This window comes from Montipora capricornis, chromosome 9 (assembly GCF_036669925.1).
Source record: "Montipora capricornis isolate CH-2021 chromosome 9, ASM3666992v2, whole genome shotgun sequence".
Lineage (NCBI taxonomy): Eukaryota > Metazoa > Cnidaria > Anthozoa > Scleractinia > Acroporidae > Montipora > Montipora capricornis.
In genome coordinates this window covers 26,178,829-26,198,828 of record NC_090891.1, presented here as the reverse complement: position 1 = coordinate 26,198,828, position 20,000 = coordinate 26,178,829, and the positions used below count along the sequence as shown (strand labels likewise).

Here is a 20,000-nt window from a genome sequence, read left to right as displayed (position 1 = left end):
TTTAATTAAACAGATTTTGATATACTCTAAATTTGTATTTTGCACGTTCACGCAGGTCTAGAATTCATTCGGGTAATGTGCATAATTAAAACACTACAAATATATTGCTTTGTTTTGAGTTATATATATTCTCGCCAATTAGTACAACACTTGTGCTAAGCTTTATAATCTTGAAAATTTAGATGAATTGGAGCACGTTAACGAGGCAAGACGTAAACATTGACGTTGGTTTATTTTTGTCGTATAAACGGCCCTAAATCGTGACTTCTTTTTCAATCGCAATGCCTTGAGGGGGCGCCAATATAATTCTATGAAAGATAAAAAGTTTTTCTGTCTAGTGTGGAAGAAATACATTAGTGCACGATTAAAAGCATCAAGCCTCTTGACTAACATTCGTTTTCTCGTTATTTTTGTTTTTAGTTCGAGCCATTCAAGGGGTATGTTGAAGGCGGCCCTATTCCGAAGGCCTCGACTCAGTTAGTTGAAAGATGGGTAAGATTGTTGGGGCAAACGTTTAGAAGCCGGCTTTATTTCGACGTGAATAAAAGTATTTTAAGCTTCTTAATGCTTAGGATTAACCCTTTGGCCCTTAATGTTCCTTATTAAGAAGTAAAATCGTCTGGCGCTAGACAAAGTACTGTAAAAGCTATAATATAAGTGAAGGAGGAAAAGAGATTATTAAAAGGGACATGAGTGTATACATAGACGAGACGAGAAGTTGAAGCAGCGGGGATTACGAGGGTCAAATTCAAGGAGAAGCCAGAACGGGTCTTGGACCTTGGTTGTCCAGATCTCAAGGCAAGCACCCTAATCACTGGCCTGCACTGGCTTCTTGCCAATTCTTTTGAAATATCATTTGAAGTTAAAGTCATTTTTATCATAATGTCGGAGTGGCTCCTTCAACTATGAGTCTGGTATCAATGGAAGCCGACGGTGCGCCCTTTCCCCCCCCCCCCCCCCTCCCTCTTTCAGTGCTCCATTTTACGGGTATTTAAAGCTATAGCTACATGGATCAGGGGGAAGTCGAAACAGACGTTGAAGTCACCGAGGATCAAAATGGGAGCCTCTTCCTCCGAAGCCGTCTGCATATCAATTCTTTTCAATTAATCTATGTTTCTAGTGGAAGTGCCCTTCGCTATTGAAGTATTCCACGGTCACTCCACCTTAAACCCTTCCCGACCCCTTAACCGGTCTCCATTGACAAGTAAAATCGCTTGGCGTTAGACAAAGGAAAAGGTAAGAAGGGCAAGGGGAAAGTTGCTCGATTTATGTTGTAACTTTGCGGTCTAAATGCTCAACAGTGAGCGACAGAGTGAGACCTACCGGTGTGCGGTAACCAAGTGAAAAAACTAAATATACTTACAGGGATGTTGTTACAGTCTGTTGAATACCCATTGGTTCCGTAAGGTTTTTGCGAATCATACTTGACGTTGTCCTTTGGATCTGCTTTGTCATCGGTAGTGTAACACATGGTCCAACCTCCACTGTATGACGTCATGTCGCAATAGGCTTGGAATGCGTTGGATTGGTTGCCTCCATCTGGGTCCAGCACGTACAAACCATCCCCCGCAGATGGACGCGATTCCTTGATTTCTTTACAATTTCGCCCTGAAGAAACAAATAGCAGCAATTTAATCTGGAGCCCGTGACAACAAAAATGTTTGAAGTTTTCAATTTAAAAGAAACTTAAAGTAGACTCTAAAAAGAACTAAAAGCGTATAAATATCAAAAGTAAGCCTTTTTTATGAAAAAATATTTGAGTTTTGATTTAATAATGTCAACTGCGGTTGAGCATCGATATCGTATCTCGAGTGGCAGTTCGTTTTAAAGGTTTGGAACCGATCGCGACCGCGAGAAGCCTCGGTCAGTTGATCTTCTTGGGTGAGAAAAGACTTGCAGCTTGCAACTCAGAAACCCTGTCAGGGGTTGTCGCAATCTTGGATCATTCATATTTGGAAATGCCACTGTGATTACGATTGTCTTCTTAGCCAATGGATGAGCGATCTCACTGTTAAGTTCTAAAAGCCAGAACCTGATGATAATTTCAGGACATATAAGATAAACGATAGACCGAGTAGATTCATCATGTCTAAATTTTGACAAAAAACGAACAAAAACCAAGATCTTAAGTGACAGTTATATTTCGGTATAAGCTATACCATCATCAGACTGAACATGCGCACAAAAATTAGGAGCTTAAATAGTTAAAGTGAGATGTATACTAAAGAGAACAGGCAGAGTTCTCTGCTGGATTTTAATCTATTGTTAAGTGATGGCGATTGGCGCTTGATATGGAAGGCCTCTTTATACAATAGCAGGTTCCAATTGTCGTCATAATCTAACACCGTGGTGTTATTCTGAACTACATTGATTGCGTATTCATTGTTGCCAGAAATAGTTGGTGTGGTAATGTTATTTAAACTATCCGGTAAATTGAATAAATTATGGATAAAGGCTAAATGTTTAGTCTGATGCATATGATGGTATAGCTTATACCGAAATATAACTGTCACTTAAGATCTTGGTTTTTGTTCATTTGTTGTCAAAATTTAAAGACACTAGGAGTCTAGTTAGTCTATCGTTTAATATCTTATATGTCCTGTTAACTTCAATTTTGCGTAATTAACTCTTCATGAAATGGCAATCTAAGAGTAATTAAGACTGAAACCTAGGGATACAGTATATAATTGCTGGTTGCGTTTCTCATGAGGCCGGGATTTTTCACTCCATCCACACTTCTCCACCACAATATAGTAAAGGATCTTTTTTAAATCTTCAGCAAGTGGCTCTTCCGATATAATTTACAAATTTGAAGAACAAAAAGAAAAGACTGGCTATAGCTTACCAATGTTATTATTACATATGTTATTGACTAATAAAAACTCTAAAGACTATTGTAGTCGTGCATTCAAACCTCTAGTTCTCAGTGTGACATAGCTCTAATTTTACACCACACATAATATAAAAGTAGTGAGTGTTTTACTAATATTTCTTGTGTTTGCACTTAGCGAGTTCCAAGTGTTGATAGATCGGTAGTGAAAGGAACGTATAGGTTTTCCCTGAATCTGGTATTATAACTACGGATTCCTGTTATTATCCTGATGTAGCTATTTATGTAGGAGGCCACAAGCCCATTCACTGTTTTTATAGCTGGGTGACATCACGTACTAACAGCTGTTGTTTGATAGAGGACCAGCCCAGTTCCCGCAAGACTGGTTAGATATGGTCAAACGTCCTAGTATTAGTTAACAAGCGAGCAGCAACGTTTTGTAGAAGCTGTAATTTATCAATGTTATGCTTAAATGTGCCAGACCATACGGTAGAACAATAAGAAAGCTTACTAAAAACAAAGCAATTCAAAATGGTGAAAAGTACGGATTTAAAAAATAGATGTCTGACTCTGCTTATCTGGCACAGAGTAGTAGGAAGGGACAAAGTCAATGAGTTAACATGTTCATTAAATGTAAGGTTTGAGTCTAGTATGATACCCAAATCTTTAACTGAAGGTACTGGAACTAGGATTTGGCCAAGAAAAGGAACTATGACATCTGGGATTTTACTTAGTAGCTGTCGCGTTCCAAACAAAATGAGTTTCGGTTTACCACCTCTTCTTGTAGAAGGAACGGCTGTGCAGAGATAGGACATATATTCATGACTCTAATTTCGCACCGCTCTCTAGAATAGGTATATTACTATATCATTTTGCGATCTCACCCATTAATTGACAATTTTTCCCATCTCCAGTAAATCCAATCCTACAGTAACACTTGTAAGATCCCTCCTTGTTCCTGCAGACAGCATTGGGGTCACAAGGGGAAGCATTGCATTCGTTGATATCTGTTTAATTAAGAAAAAAATACATAGCCGTCAGGGCAGTGTGATTTGCTGTTGTGATTGGCTTGATGGAGACAAATGAAGAGCTTTTGCACGAGAGATCGAACTTAAGAATCGATGCGGACAAAAGAGAAGGACGTTTCGAAATTTCCGGGTTTAATGTTGTACCTGACATAAACGTCAGTTAACTATCTCAAGCGCTGACATCTTTCGAGAAAAAGGATACCGTACGGGTCTTACTGCCGTCGCTTTCCTTCTCAATTACTTTCTCCCTTTTTTACGTTAACGTGAAAAGAACTGCCATCAGGTAGTCTCGCGATGTGTAGTTTTCCTGGATCGGTCACAATGTGGTGGCGAAACAACTGGTAGCGAAATGACTGAAACCAATATCAAGTCTAGTTCCCAGTTCCTTTATGTAGTGGAAGCAAGTCACGCGCAGCAACTAATGTAATAGGCTTTTTCTTTGTTTACCGTAAACCGCAAGTGAAAGATTTCGAGGCAATGAAAGGTATAGACTACATTACAGAGACTAACACACTCAAGTGTGTATATACACTCAAGTGAAGAAAAGTTGGGCCCTAGGAATCCCCACGTTGCTAAAGTCGCCCCATTAATCTGCTGCGTTGCCAGCGTGGTGGCCTTGATGGTGTAGTGGCTTAGCATGCCCGACTAGTAATTAGGGAGACGTGGGTTCGAGTCCCGCTCAGGGCAAAAAAAACAATTTTTCGGATGGGTGTGTCGAAGGGTAAAATGCACGATATGTGTTAGTCTCTGTAACACCGTAAACCGCAATCGTCTAAAAGTCACGTGACCATTTGAGGTTGAGGTTCACGTCTATGTAGCAGTAAGCCGGTGAATGACGGCAGAGTTTTTCGCTAGCTATATAGTTTTAAACCTTTAACTCACGTTTTGACTTGAATTTTACTTTTCTTTAAGAGTTATCTCGATAAATGAGAGGTTTATTTGATTCAGTTGCGAGATTATAAAAATTACCAACAACATCCGTGAACCCATGCGTCGTCATAAACAAACATGGCGTCGTGATCGATGCACGTGCTTCGTTGAAAAAGTGAGAAACTATTCCCATACGGCGAACTCGGAACTGTAAACGGCTTTCAGGACGAAAATTATAAAGAGGTTGAGATTGCAAATGGTCAGATATTTTGTGTCGTGGGGAAGGTATTGTTAAGCGGTTAGCATGATCTCCTTCAACATCCGGTCTTAACACAAGGGCGTGGCACAAGGGATAGAAAGCGCATATCACCGAAGTAGATGTCAAAATACTGAAAGCGAACGGAAATGGCAGAGCACTCAGCGTTTTATTTAATTTGTTTGTTTCTTTGTTTCCTTTTTTTCGCGCTACTGTTCTTTTGTTTGTTTGCTTGTTGTTTACTCGGATACGTGTGATAATGCAAGATTAGCAGACCCGGGCGTTTCAATAAAAGCCAATTAGCGGCGGTCTTTCGCCGTCTATAAAACCTATTACCTGCGTCCGATTATCCTTTGATCAGGCTCTTGCGATTGTCTTGGGTTTTCGATGCGATCACAGCCGCCTATTTCACCATCGCCAGCCGCGGGAAAAGTTATTTAACCTGCATACCCTCATTTTTCGCATTGACCAGAATAGTTTCCATGTATTTACCGTAATAACAATAAAAGGCAATCACAACAAACTCAGACAGTCTTAGGAGCCAATCGCTACGCAAAGCAGATACACGCCGCTAATTATAGACGTGTGCGCGCAAGTCATAATTGATTTGCTTTATCTTAAATTTGCTGAGAATGTTTCACGAGATTTTGTTGGAAAATTGCAATACGTACTCATGTAAAAGTCAATTAACGAGCATTTACATTCAATCAGCTGGAAACCGCTTTGAGGTAACTTAACATTTTGTTTATTTTCACCTGTGCACGATTTTCCGTCACCAGTGAATCCTGCTTTGCAACTGCACTGATAAGATCCAAGGGTATTGCTGCATACAGCATTCTCATCACAGACCAAGGGAGAAGCTGAACATTCATCAATATCTGCAAAACAAGGCGCACTGTATCCTGTATCCTGTTTAAACCATCGATGCAGTTTCCAATAGGTTACCGTAATGCAAGAATGAAGTTGGCAAATAACTAAAGGGACAGACAATATGCCGACTGTATAATTGGAAAATAAAATCAATCGGTCTGTACGTGTTTATTTGCTGACATGGTACATGGTAGAGCAGTGCAGTGCAATCGGACGATGACCGGCTAAGTTTGAGTCCCGTCAAGTCTAGAATTTTTCAAGGTCCCTTCGCAACTAGGACAATAATTCTCGTTAGAGTCATTAAAACCGCAGTCAGGATATATATATTTTTTCATCAATCAATCAATACAATTCTTATTATTTTCGGGTCTTTCATGTATCTAGCTACATAATAAGCTAATTGGGAACACCTATCCACTCCCATATATTTAAATGTATAAACATAAAAATAAACTGATCTAAAACATATTAGAACTTTGCTGACGTTTTGGTTTATTAACATACATGTTTACTCACAGAAGGCATCTTGAAATTTATATAGTGCAGTCTTTAGCCACCAACAACTGATAAATTTTTGGGTGCAAAAAGCGCTTGATCCCAATGCATTCTTTGTAAAAGTTCGAACTTTCAACCCATCATTGCTCAGAGATTATCTGGCATATCCGATTCAAATTTTCAGAGGTAGCTAATTATGCAATGCCCTTTAAATGTTCAGTACTTTATTTTCGGGTGACTTATTATAAAACGATAGCCTTGAGCAGATAAGACAAAAAATATAACAAATTTCCCTATACAATTTGACTTGTAAGGTCTCCATATATATATATATCTATATATTTATTTATTTATTTATTTATTTCACGGTCTCAGAAGCTGAAGAGCAAGCAAATCCGACGACAGCGTCGCCGGGTTCCCAGAACAAATGCGATTTTTTCATGGAATTGATTGTACTCTTAATCTTAGGGCCGATTTACACGGTACGATTCTTGTCGCATGCGACAAACTTACGACAGGTTTACAACTCGTTTACCGTATTGTCGTGTAAGTCAGAGAAAATGTCGCAGCATTTTAAGCAGTGTTTAAGACGTGTTTTAAAACGCTTCGACAATTGGAAGTCGTGACTTAGGCCTGTCGTAAGCTTGTCGCATGCGCCAAAATCGCACCGTGTAAATCGGCCCTTAATGAAAACTGATTTCACACTTAGAGTAGTTTTGAAAACGAGGTTGAGGTGAATAACGAGTTTGGGCGAAACTTTTAGCCAATCATTGGCAAAGCGCAAAATCATTCGCGAAATTTCTTTTGACACCGCCGACACTAGCACAACCACTAGCACCCGACAGTTCCCTTCCTTTTGAAAGAACTTTAAAATCTCACATCACCCTTTACAGAAAACATTGTTTTATCAAGGCTAAGATTAAGAGCACGGTTTTTACCTTCCGTCTGCATGTCACAAAATGCAAATACTACCATATTAGGTTTAACGCCTGACAGCCAATATCTTCCGCTGACCGCTTCTCTTTCACTAGCCTTTATTTCTTTGCACGATACTGCTGCCAACTCAGGGATGGAACCGAGAGGGGCTGAAATCGAAACAAAGCCGAAAAAATTTAAGCAAGCGAAAATACATAATACAACCGACGTTTCGGAGTCTTCATGGCGACATTTTCAGAGGAAACTTGGGGAAAATGTTAAAAGTATTTAAAGAGGTATTTGGCGATGAAATTGTCAATAGCGATTGTGAAGTAAATTAAACAATACTTTTGCTAGCGCGAATGCAATCTGCTTACACCTTTCGGCTGGGTTTTCGCGGTTTTTGACAGGCATTTCTTACGCAGCGAGAAACGCTTCAGTAGATCTTCTGAGACCTTCCAGTGCATGTTATTCTAGTGTTAAAAATGGAGGTTGACTGGTGTTAAGGATTGATTGGGGTGCAGGGATGGCGCAGTGGTGAGAGCACTCGCCCAATGTGGCTGGGGTTCGATTTTCAGATTCGCGCGGCGTTATATGTGGGTTAAGTTTTTGGTTCTCTACTCTGCACCGAGAGGTTTTCCTCCGGTTTTCCTCTCTCTTTGTTGATTTCAGTTTATAGTGTCCCCTAATTAGTGCTCCAGCGTTAGAAGACTAGACACTTAAATAAAATTATTTTCCTTTCCCTCCACACGATCGTGCAAATGTCCGCTCGTGTAGCTTCCATAACCCACAAAAACTTGCATAAATACGGGAACATGGGGAGGGGATGGAGGGGATAAGATCACAAATGTGGGTCGGGGTCGATTCCAGAGTTTGCCACGGTCCCCTCTCCTCGAAAACCAACCTACGATTTGATTTCATTGGATTTGATTCCTGTGCAGTGTCCCCAATAGACCATTTTCGAATTTTCACGGCTGGACTGCATCTATGATGGAATGGAAGCTAATGCGGGCAAATCTTTTCAAATGCAAATTAATTTGCCCGCATTAGCCTCCATTTCATGCTAGATCCAGTCCAGCCGTTAGAATACGTAACTGGCCTGTTAGTGCCACTAAATACACTTAAATAAAAGAAAGGTTAGGCGTGACGTTTACGGCAATCGACAGGCTCCTGCTTATCGTAAAAGCGTGAAAGTACTCTCATTTTAACTTGCCTCCTTCCTTTGAGAAGTTACTTCATGTCTGGAGCTAATTAACAGGACAGAAATGAGCTAACATCAAGCGGGGTTCTTACATTTTTGGCAAAACTCTAGCTAATTTCACTCACTACAATTGCCGTTTGGGGTAAACGTCATGCTTAACCTCTTTAAAGTTCATTATGATCATTAGGGAGCTTTGGCACGCAATATTTTTGAGACGCAGACGACAACCGTAAGTGAGCTGTTTTCCCTTTTAATTTGTCTTCACTCAACCACATTTATATTGCTAAGTATCTTTTCTCCATGCATTAGAGATATCGATGATTAGTTTTAAAATCTGGAAGACACTACTTTCATCGCAAGCAAAATGTTTACTTCAGGTTGCCGTCCGAGTCTCAACTCTTTTATTACATTACTTGCCCTGTATTGCTAAGGATAAAAATCCTTTATTATATACCCCTGTTTTGCTCTCGAGTGAAGTAATATCTGTCAGGATCAGGAACAAAGTCCTTGGGACAGGCTTCCTTCGTTCGATCACTAAACTCACACATGCGTCGTGACAACACAAAGTTAAAACTTTGACATCGATTATCTCTTCGACATTCCGGCAGGCACATGAGTCCAAGATCTGCTGGCATCGTCTTATAAATATGCTTCTGCAACATCCTTCCAGATATTGACATTTGAGATCCAGAACTATGGCATTGTTGAGTGGCCGCTCGGGCAAGCAGTTGACCAATGACCCCAAAATATAACAGATGTCTCATGTCCTGAAAAAAATTTTGAAATGGTACAGAAAAGCTCAAATTTTATGTAACCTGAGTGGGCTTAATAAGCTGACTTGGTTGTGGCTGTTCGATGTGTAGAGAGGGGAGTGGAAAACATAACCATGTGTAATCAGATAATAGCATTGATTTCATTATCTGAACACCAAATAAGTTTGTCTTCAGTGGCAACAAATTCAATTTCACCTCGCGTCGCAAGTGGCCAACTGTTAATTATACACGTGCTGTAGACTTCCAAGTATGTTCAGTTGATTGACAGTTCTATGTTACGTGCGGTCAGTAATTTTAATTAACTGAACTTTGTCGCATTTGTTTGGCATTATGAAAACCCTAACATGTAAACAAATTGTCCTGTGTTTGACTGGTGATTTTGTAAGGCAACATTCGATTAACAGGAGGCAATTCTGACAAACTTTCCTATATACGCTTCAATGGTATATAGGTGAGCGTGGAAAGTAACAACTGAAAAGATTAAACTTTTTTCGAATGTTTAAAAACTTAAAGCTTGTTTCTGCCTCCGAGGCCTAAAGAGAGCGACTAAAGCTTCATTGAAGGGAATATCCTGCGTGACCAGTTTTACATGTTCAGACATCGTCTTTAATATTTAATTTACGCGGACTTTGTGTATAAGGAAGTGGCATATAGAGTAAGTCTACTGGGCTGCGTTAGAGGTTGCACGAACAAAAGAGACACCAATACCTGTAGGTTTTAACACAATAATTTTAGTCGTTGTTCGATTACTGTAAAGTTGAATGGAGCAGTCCTTGACAACACGACCAAGACTACAATAGAGCTCTACCCGGATAATTGCTGTCTAAAAGGGTTCATCTTAGGCAATGGATTGCTTGAGTTGGTCGTTGCCCAGTGGCCCAGTGGTTAGGGCGCTTGCCTTGAGATCCGGAGATCCCAGGTTCAAGACCCGCTCTGCCTACTCGTCGAATGTGATCCTGGTAGTCCCTGGTTCAACTTCCCAGCTGCACTTGTAAATAGCCCCTTTAAGTATGCATTGTATTGCATTGTAAAAATGGCGCTCATTCCAAGAGGCCAAGCTCATTGTTTTGTCTATGACTCCATCCGGTTTATTTGTCTTAACTATACCAAAAGGCATAGAAAGACTAGAAAGAGGTTACCTATATACACAGTGACAACCCTGGGAGGGTAAAAGATCCAGACAGAAAATTCAGCGAGAGCCACCAAAACACCCCCCCCCCCCCCCCCCCCGCTCTTGCACATTTAATAGTTAAGATGCTGCCTAATGCACATCACCACTCGAAATCTGGTTAGTTACGGCACTTTATAGAAAGACATTATAGATATTTAGGCGAGCCTAAGAGCGGAGCTTCTCAATTATTATTATTATTGTATATTTACGTTTTTGTTTACAACTAGTCCGCTTACCATACGACAAGTCCAGACTGCTTACCATAAATTTAATGTATTTTCCCGTGCTCTTTCTAGCTTTTTCGTCACCATTATTCAGCCTGTTTTCTCGTGCTCGTGCTTACTCTTTTCTCTTTCTCGTCACTAAATTAAATATTCGTCTCGTTATTCGCGGTCTTTCTTGCTCTCTCTCTCCCGTTGTATGTCATTGATATTTCGCCTGTTTTCTCGCGCTCTCAGTCGATCTCTTTCACGTTTTGCATCGCCTTCTCGTCGACTGCTTACTGCTTTTTTATCTCTCTCTCTTTTTCTCTTCTTTCCTCGTTGTACGATATATTAGCTTGCTTTTGGTTGTCTCCAAAATAAATTTTTGCTTGACTGTCTTATTAATGAGCTACTAAAAGCCAATATCAAATGCCGTACGCTGCATGACCATGCAACTTCCCGCCCAAAAAAGGCGGGGTTCCAGGAGGGTTTCATCAGTGTGACATTTCGTGTTTACATGAAAAGTTGAAGGTACCGACGTACGGATGGACGGTCGCCCGATGACGTCATAACCAAACCCAACGACAGGTTACTCTTTCCTAGAAACACATAAATGCCCTTATTCTACGTTTTCCTACGGTGGCCCGTAAGGGACATGGCATTTCGTGATCAGTTTTCCTGCTTCAAAATTTCAACTCGAGATTTTGTGTTCACAAACTCGAAATTTTGAGTTCACAAGCACGAAATTTTGCTTTGACAAACTCGAAATTTCGAGTTTGTAAACTGGTCAGTGTAAAATGCAGACTGCAGACTAGGGGTGAAATGCAGACTAAGGTTATAATCTAACTGTTGAAAAAGCCCATACCTTTTACAAATGCTAACAGTTACGGTCCGAATATTGTTTTGTGCCTAAGGTTAGCGCTTCTGAAAAGTTTGGGCTTTTTCAACAGTTACATTGCAATACTTACATTACAATTACATTACAATTCTTCATTTTACCCCTTGTCTGCAGTTTGTATTTTACACTGACCAGTTTGTAAACTCAAAATTTCGAGTTTGAAACTTTGAAGCAGGAAAATTGATCACGAAATGCCATGTCTCTTTGACGGGCCGCCGTATTTCCCTTTCTTTTGCGAAGCAGCTCGATATATCTAGTTAAGAGGCAAATTGTGGGCCAAAATGATCAAACTACTTTCTGCATAACGCCACTCTCCATTCAGTTTCACATTTGCCGTTTCCCGTTTGGGCAAACCCTCTCGAGCGACATTTTCTGCCGCCGCGCGGAATACTTTCTCATATTATCAAATTTGAATGCTTTTATTCTCGTTTGAGGTTGTAAGTATTCGTATCTTACTCGTATCGTAGTTGTCTTTTGCAAATTTATTTTTACTTTAGTTGTACCTTTAGATTTCTTGTAAATTTTACATGGATGCAACGTGTCTCCTACGCCAGGATACTAGCGTTAGCACTGAATGGTCTTGCCTGTATGAATAAAGCTGTACTTTGACTTGCTAATTTGAACACACGGTACTAGATCTCCCAAAAGCTTCCGGCTTAGCCAAAGCGGAAAAACCGATAATTGACACTCTTGTGGTGAAAACAATAGCATAATCAAGATTTTAAAGAAACCCAAACGCAACTTTGCTAAAATTGTTGCAACTTTAATTGAATGAACACTGCATGCGTTGGGCAATTTCACTTTAATTCAGTTGATAAGTAAGTAAAATTCTTAAAACTTTAGCAAAAAGAATTAGCTCAGTCAAAAAGAAAGAAATATTTAGCTTAAGTGCACGTTTAGTTGATCAATTACCCGGATTAAATTTTTAAACTTCTCTGGTGGGGATTTCTAGCTGATGTGATGGTTAAAGAGATTGGTAAAGAATTACTTTATTTCTTGCTGCATTATCGAATCGTGGGTCCCTCGTTCAATTTGAAGCATACATTTTCAAAGTGCATGGCTGTCTCGCGATTTCTTGGTATTCTTCACATTCTTTACAGTGAAGAATTTGAGAAATTGTACTAAAAAAATTATTCTCCTGATTGTCGTATAATCTCCGCTGTGTTGAAATTAAAGAAGCTCAAAGAGGGAAATTTATAGAAAAACAACGACACAAAAGACTGTCTTTTAAGTGAAACGCTTTAGCAGCTGCTAAACAATTAACTGACTCAGTGACGTGTGAGACGTTGTAAGCAAACACTTCTGACATATAAGCATTTTTTGAAATACACCGAGTTTTCACATAAATGGTCGTTTCCTTGGAAGACGAGAAGAAAACAGGGAAATAGGGGTTTCAAACGCAAAGTTGTATTTTTGCTCAATCATGGTGAGAAATCAACAGCAGTAAAAGCCTATAACAGCAAAATGAATGCTGGCAAACACCCTACTCAGAAAATTAATAATACATTTCATGTTTAGTCCACTCAAAACTAAAATCTTTCGTTTCGGAGGCAAAAAAAAACAGAATTTAAATAAGTTAGAGGATGAAATGAAATCCAGTTTTCCCAACACGACAAACATGGCAAATGTTCATTTTCCGCGCTAAAAGGAAGACATTCTGGAACTGACCATTCCTCGGTTTAAGAAATGGGAGTTGCTACCCCAGTTTTTTTCCTTTTGCTGTCCCGGCCTTATCCACGGCATTTTAGCTCTGTGGGCGATAATATCATACACTATAGCTACCGCTGTGAATTTTCCCCTGCAAAGCAGAAAAGTAACTTGTGCAGGTGAAATCAATCGCTCAGTCACAGTTAAATTAAATAAAGCAGTCCAAGAAATTTGAAGATTGCAGTTTCCAAGTTAGTAGAAGTAGCCGCTCAAAGACATCGGGTGTAATAAGAGTTTTACGTTCGAATTCCAGTATGTTTGCACCGTAAAAAGTCTTGTCAAAATCAAATTCCTTCCAACTAAGCTATACTGTGATTTAATTTCAAAAGTTACGCTTTGAATTCGCCCATATAGAGAAACAATGATTACTTACTGTTCGCTAACGTGACTTATTGGGACTTCAAGAAACATGTGCAATCTGTAGCCAGCTCTGATTGGAACATGCGCAATCTGTAGCCAGCTCTGATCGGACCTTTGTGGAAAAATATTCAGTCGTATCGGTCGAGGTTCGTAGCAGTGGTTCTTATTGAAGACTTCCCTAGTATATTTTACCTCTGTTTTTTTTCTATGTATCTTATTCATAAACAACTTTGACAGCTGCCGAATGTCAACTGACGAAACACCCATTTCATCAAATATGAATAAGGGCCTTTATTACCTGAGTATTGTTTTGAGCCTGTGTAAGGAGTTCTGAAGAAAAATCCAAAATTTAGACTTAAATCTAGTAAATAAAAGTTGCTTCAAGTTAATTTGACCAATCGCATAACGGCAACTAGCGCTTTTAAAGAAAATCACAACTAGTGCAAATAAACCGCGCGAGTGGAGTGGAAGTCTCCATTGCTGGTTGAAAACAGTGGCGTTAAGCCGATCACATATTTTAGCATAATCATTTTTACTAATCATAATCACCTACAGTCAAATCTGTTTAAACTGTCACCTTTTCTCCTACGGCCATTTTTTTCTCAGCGGAGGGTCCATAGAATTTCCTGCAGGAACCCACAACACAACAACAACAACAGCTCAGCTCACAACAACAACAACAACAGAAAGCTTTATTTACAAGACTATAAAGACCTGAAGAGCAATAAAACATCTGCTTAGTACGTTAATGTAACAGCTTGCATGTTATCGTTGTGTTAGTTCACTGGGCCTGGGAACAACTTCCGGTCCGAATTGTTTTCTCAGTGGGCCCACTAGGCTCGGTTACCACCCGCTGTTACGGAAATGGGCGAGCGCTCCCAGAACTCGAGTGAGTGGCAGAAATCGAACCTATGGGCCCAGTTCATAGGCCAAATCGGCTAACTCAATGTTGTACCCAATTCAAATCCGTTGGGAATAAAACGTTTTGTCCCAAGTATTTCCATATCATACAAATGAGAAAGCTACAAAATCATGCAAAAGCAATACACAGAGAGTCTTAACCCCGAGAGATTTGAATTGGATTCATCATTGAGTTAGCCAAATTGTACTATTGCAACCTTCTACTTCCATTTGGAGTTGTGGTTGTAATCGCTCACGATGTTTGTAATTTTATTCTAGGTTTCTCTCTCTAATGGAGTAACACTCATGTACATGTGAGTTTTCACCTTTTCTTTGTTGTACTTTTTTTTTTATCTTATCTTTGCTCCTGTCCCTTACACCAACCTGGTTTTGTATGTTATTTTGGCTATCTACTTTTCACCAAACGGTACCATTAAAGAAATTGTTTTGTTGAGTTTGTACCTGGTTGACACTGTGCGCCAAACACGATAGTTAAAGTTGATTATAATGTTACTTAATACTTTTAGCAATGATGCAATTCTCTTGTTCCTCCTAGTAGTCATCGCTTTCTCAGATCATCAACCAATCAATGTGCAAAGGTTCACAACGCGATTTTGCAATGCATAACAATTATGTAGTAAGAGATTTTAATAGCGAAAAAAGTTACAAATTAAGTTAAGGTGAAATAAGTCTTTCGCTCGCAATAAACTTTCCCTACCTCAAATATGTTTTTCACTTTTGTTTTGTGTCGATTCATTAGCCATTGCTGACATAGTGAACCACAGATATCATGATATGTCGAACTGGATTGAAACCAGCGAAAAATCGTTATAAGCTTGTTGCATGCAAATTATAAAGAAAATCTAACGACCAGATTTTCTGCAAATAATCAAAACCGATTTTAAAGGCCCTTTTGTATTTATTCATGTTGTCATGGCAACGGCGTATACGTCAGCTTAACTATCAAAAACCTGAAGTTCGTGTTGCTAACTTGTTTGCTACCATTTTTGGCGACCAAAGGATAAAGGGTTTTAGAGGAAAAGGTAAATGAGACATAGGTATCAAAAACTGTGTTCAGCCACCTTAAATTAACTGTGATTTCTGCATTGTTAACTTCGCAAGTGAAGTCCAAATTACACAAGCTGCTTTATCCAAGCCATGTTTAGAGCGTTCACACATCACAGACTTCATGTTTTGTACAAAAAGATAATTAGGAAATTACTTTGTTTGCCGGTTCTGTATAGTAAAGAAACGCTTGCAATGACACGTTCATAGGTTGGTTCTTCGTTAGGCTTTCGAAGTTCAATCTCAAACAAGGCTCTTCAGGTTCAAATTGACATGAACTACGACACGAACGTTTTTTTTTTTTAAGTCTGCAATGCATAGCCGGTGAAGTTTCTTTGCTACCGCGCTGTCATGCTATACGTAGTATTTTGTTTTCTTTAATTTGAAGAGGAGAAAAATTAATTTTTTTGTTTACTTTGACTTAGATTTAGTCGGAATAAATTGACCAAATAAAATTAAAAGATGCAAATTCTTTATATGTTCTTGAAGAAGACTATTTTTTCTGTTACCAAAATACGTCAGAGTCTTTTAGAGATACCAAGTTGAAAATCTGTTGTATTTCTGCAATTCCAGTCTCAATTTTTTTTTTCGCCAGGATTGCTTGAACTTCAAAACTATTCTTACCTAAGGAAGTTCAAGTCCTCATTTATGTCTTATGAAATGGGCCTTCCGGCAAAGAGAAAGTTATTGTCCATTATTGTGTGCTGCTAGCATATCACGTCCATCAGCTGACAAAGATATTTACGGATAGGATGCAAGCAAACTGAACTACATTAGTAAAATACATCACTGCTGTGGTCGTCAACAGCAACCGCCAACTTCTTCAAATCGATGAAAAAATTCTCCCCCATTCAGTTTCTTATAGCTGGCTTCATATGCATCTGGCAGATGTTTTTTGAAGTCCTTTTAAGAAGCGAACGGTGAGTAATATTTTTGCATACTCGTCAGGTTAATAAAAAACTCATTTTATTTTATTTTAAAAATCCTCAATTAGTTGCTGGGCTGGACGATAACTGACTTTGGAAACTCAGGCTATTTTAAAACTACCTGGCCCCAGTTGTTCAAATGGTTGATAGCGCTATCCACCGGAACAATCACTATCCAGTACATAAACACTAGCAAAACCAATTGAGTTATCCGGTGGATAGTGATTTATCCAGTGGATAGTGCTACCCACTCTTCGAACTACTGGGGCCTGATTTTAAAATTACTTACAATACAAATGCATTTACTTTAAACATACTGAAGAAGTCCTTGTTGGTTTTATTTTGGAAATAACCGTTACAGTGAAAAAAAGTTACTGCCTACAACGTTTTTCCAACAAAACGACTGATTTCACCTGCGCAAAGTCATGATCATACGATATTATATATGCCAAATAATGAGAGAACTGTATGAAAGTTTCATTGTATTAAGGTCATGTGAAAAGGCAGATTGAGCGGATCTCGCAGATTATACAGATTGGATAAGATTTTGTTTCGAGAATATTACTCAGTACTGCCGCAAACTATTTAAAGAAGATTGAAATAATCTTTGTTTTTCCACTTCATTCGGTGGTGTTTTTTGGTTTGAAGAATAGGAGAAATCATTTGATGGAGGAGTCAAGCAAATGAGTTTCACTCCCAGAAACTTTAGAGCAGATAGTGGCAGCGAGGGAAAGCCTTAAACAGATATTATGCCCTGAGTCAGTACTACTTCACGTGCGTTGCTTTATTCAGTTATACCGTTTTCATGCCAGATTGATGGTCTTCTTCCTTCTAAAGATCTTTACACCTCTCGAATATTTGTACTAGGTTCGCTTGATTCTAGCTATTTCCTGTATGGCTATTTTAGGACGATGGAGATAAAAGACTAACTTTGGGCTACTTGAAAATGGAAGTAAGACCTTGAAATGGTTTTAATATACCGTTAAAATTTTGATATTCACATTTTCGGACCCGTAAAGTCTTTCGTAAAACTTCAATCAACTTATTCTTAAAAGCAGGCTTTCAAACAGGTAACGTTTTAAAGATAAGAAATCATAGCATATCATAGCAAAGTTCGAATTGCAATGATGAGGCATTGTTACAAACTTCTCTTTCAGGACATGAGAGATCTATTATATTTTGTTATCATCGGTCAACTGCTTGCCAGCGAGGCCACTCAGCAATGCTTTATTTCAGCATCTCACATGTCAATATCTGGCTGGATGTTACAGCGACATATTTATAAGACGATGCCAGCAGATCTTGGACTCAGGTGCCTGCTGGAATGTCGAACAGATAATCGATGTCAAAGTTTTAACTTTGTGCTGTCTCGTCGCATGTGTGAGTTCAGTAATCGAACGAAGAGAGCCACACCTCAGGACTTTGTACCTGATCCTGACAGATATTACTTCACCCGACAAAACAACAGAGGTATATAAGTAAACAAATTATTTCTCTGTTCATCAGTACCTTCAAAGAGTCTTTCTTGAAGGATTCAGGGCAAGTAATGTTCCTGTATTCACTCAATTCTTTCGTCTTTGTTTCGATTTCAGCCCCTCTCGGTTCCATCCCTGAGTTGGCAGCAGTATCGTGCAAAGAAATAAAGGCGAGTGAAGGAGAAGCAGTCAGCGGAAGATACTGGCTGTCAGGCGTTAAACCCGATATGGTAGTATTTGCATTTTGCGACATGAAGACGGAAGGTAAAAATTAAGATTGATAAAAAATTTATTATATCTTTCAGATAGTAAGCATGCTATGATTGGCTAATTTGGTCGCCCGTATTTTACAGTACAGTGCGCTTTATTGACTCGCTTAATTTGAAATTTTGATGCAAGTTTTCCATGTTGTTTATGATAAATAGACTTAGAACCTGTTTTAATCATGCGAGCAACTAGTTCAAAAAGCCAATCATCATATTACTGTTTAGAAACTGAGCATCGAGGGTATTACTCCAGGAGCCCATGACAAGGGGCAAACAACTCCCGTATTAAGCCTATTTATTATGTGGCTTGTGTTTGTAGCCGATATAAGCCGCGCTCTGATTGGCTAATTGTGACTGAATTGTAGGGCATTATTCTCCCGTAATGCCCACGGGCCGATCACGGGCTTGCAAAAACAAAGCAAAATGTGATTAAAAAGCCACATAATAAAGTACTTACTAACCGAGCTAGCTCGAGCCGCACTGGGGAATATTGTCCCTCGGTCGTTTTTGTACGGACCTCGCTGCGCTCGGTCCGTACTGCAAAAACCTCGGATCAATATTTCCCAGTACGGCCCTCGCGCTCGGTTAGCAAGAAGTTAGTAACGGCATTTAACAGACCGTTCCGGTTAGGTGGCGCTATGACGTCAAGGTAGTTGCTTGTGATTGACCATCGGGTTCCTGCAGGAGTCAAATTTGCGGGAAATTCAAACTAAAATATAAATCGGTCTGTGAAAATGCTGTGACAGTAATATATGATTGTTATTCTCCCCTAGTCATGTGCTCTTGATAGCCTCACCTTGCTTGGTACTGTTTGTTTGACAGATATTGATGAATGTTCAGCTTCTCCCCCCATCTGTGATGTTAATGCTGTATGCAATAATACTCTTGGATCATACAACTGCAGTTGCAAGACAGGATTCACTGGTGACGGAAAAACGTGCACAAATGCAGGTTAAAGGAAAAGAGCAGTATTCTCGAGCGGTTTTCGCTGAGTTACCTAAAAAATACCTACTTAATTGACCACTCCCCAAAGGGGCTTTTCAGGGCCAATGAAACATAATCAAAGAAACGACAGAACACAACAACAACAAGTTGACTGTAAAACTTAATTAATGTCTTGTTAGCTTTGCCTTTTTAGCTTGCCTACTTTCTAACACGTCTGCATGGTGCCAAATTTTCAGCAAATCAAAGAAGAAGCAAAACCAATCGAACGCGCCTTTACGCGTTAAGCCCAGCTGGCATGTATCTGCGTTGTCGTAATTGGGTTGGTGGTCTGTATCGAATTATTTGCCTGGCCCCCGCCGAAAGAAAAAAGGAGATAGAGATATGCCATAAGAGATAGCGCTCCGCGCAATTCCATTTTCAAGAATAAAGCATACTTTTCAATAAAGACTGCAATGCCGTGTAACGATCTATGCATTACGTTGGATCAACAAAAACAGTCATAAGCATAAACACACCTCTGTTCGGACAGATCAAACAAGGTTCACGAAGGCATTCTGTTGAAAATGGAACTACGGTCGGCCAAACCTAGGATGATTAGCGCTAAAACTAGAAAGCAAACGCATGCGCAGACTAGCGACACACATGAGATAGGTAAAGTGTTACTGAGGCTCATTGTGTTTTAGCTACGGCGCACTTACGAGGGCCAACAAGCCCGAAACAGCTGTCTGCGTTTGAAGAGAATGCCTTCGTGAACGTTGTTTGATCTGTCCTAACAGTAGCGTGTTTATGCTTATCACTGTTTGTGTTGATCCAACGTAATGCATAGATCATTACACGGCGTCACGT

General features: G+C 39.5%; 2 protein-coding genes across 6 annotated transcripts in view; one reads left to right on the top strand and one right to left on the bottom strand.

The window, feature by feature from the left end:
• Positions 1-14,214, bottom strand: part of LOC138016901 (uncharacterized) — a 21,054-nt gene extending 6,840 nt beyond the window's left edge. Inside the window, exons 1-6 of one of the 4 annotated variants that reach the window (XM_068864071.1) lie at positions 14,155-14,214; positions 8,920-9,232; positions 7,288-7,434; positions 5,740-5,862; positions 3,715-3,837; positions 1,364-1,608 (exon numbers count right to left, since the gene is read on the bottom strand). In XM_068864071.1, the coding sequence (XP_068720172.1) occupies positions 1,364-1,608; positions 3,715-3,837; positions 5,740-5,862; positions 7,288-7,434; positions 8,920-9,232; positions 14,155-14,172 (969 nt within the window). In that variant the 5' untranslated portion in view covers positions 14,173-14,214. Of the gene's footprint in view, positions 1-1,363; positions 1,609-3,714; positions 3,838-5,739; positions 5,863-7,287; positions 7,435-8,919; positions 9,233-12,013; positions 12,107-13,590; positions 13,776-14,154 lie in introns of those variants that run through there. The other 3 variants (XM_068864074.1, XM_068864072.1, XM_068864073.1) reach the window with 3 other exon arrangements.
• The window catches only part of LOC138016905 (uncharacterized), a 16,046-nt gene continuing 4,427 nt past the window's right edge, over positions 8,382-20,000 (top strand). The window contains exons 1-6 of one of the 2 annotated variants that reach the window (XM_068864077.1): positions 8,382-8,694; positions 14,757-14,791; positions 16,138-16,462; positions 17,626-17,938; positions 18,061-18,207; positions 19,032-19,160. In XM_068864077.1, the coding sequence (XP_068720178.1) occupies positions 17,629-17,938; positions 18,061-18,207; positions 19,032-19,160 (586 nt within the window). In that variant the 5' untranslated portion in view covers positions 8,382-8,694; positions 14,757-14,791; positions 16,138-16,462; positions 17,626-17,628. Of the gene's footprint in view, positions 8,695-14,756; positions 14,792-15,451; positions 15,521-16,137; positions 16,463-17,625; positions 17,939-18,060; positions 18,208-19,031; positions 19,161-20,000 lie in introns of those variants that run through there. The other variant, XM_068864078.1, reaches the window with a different exon arrangement.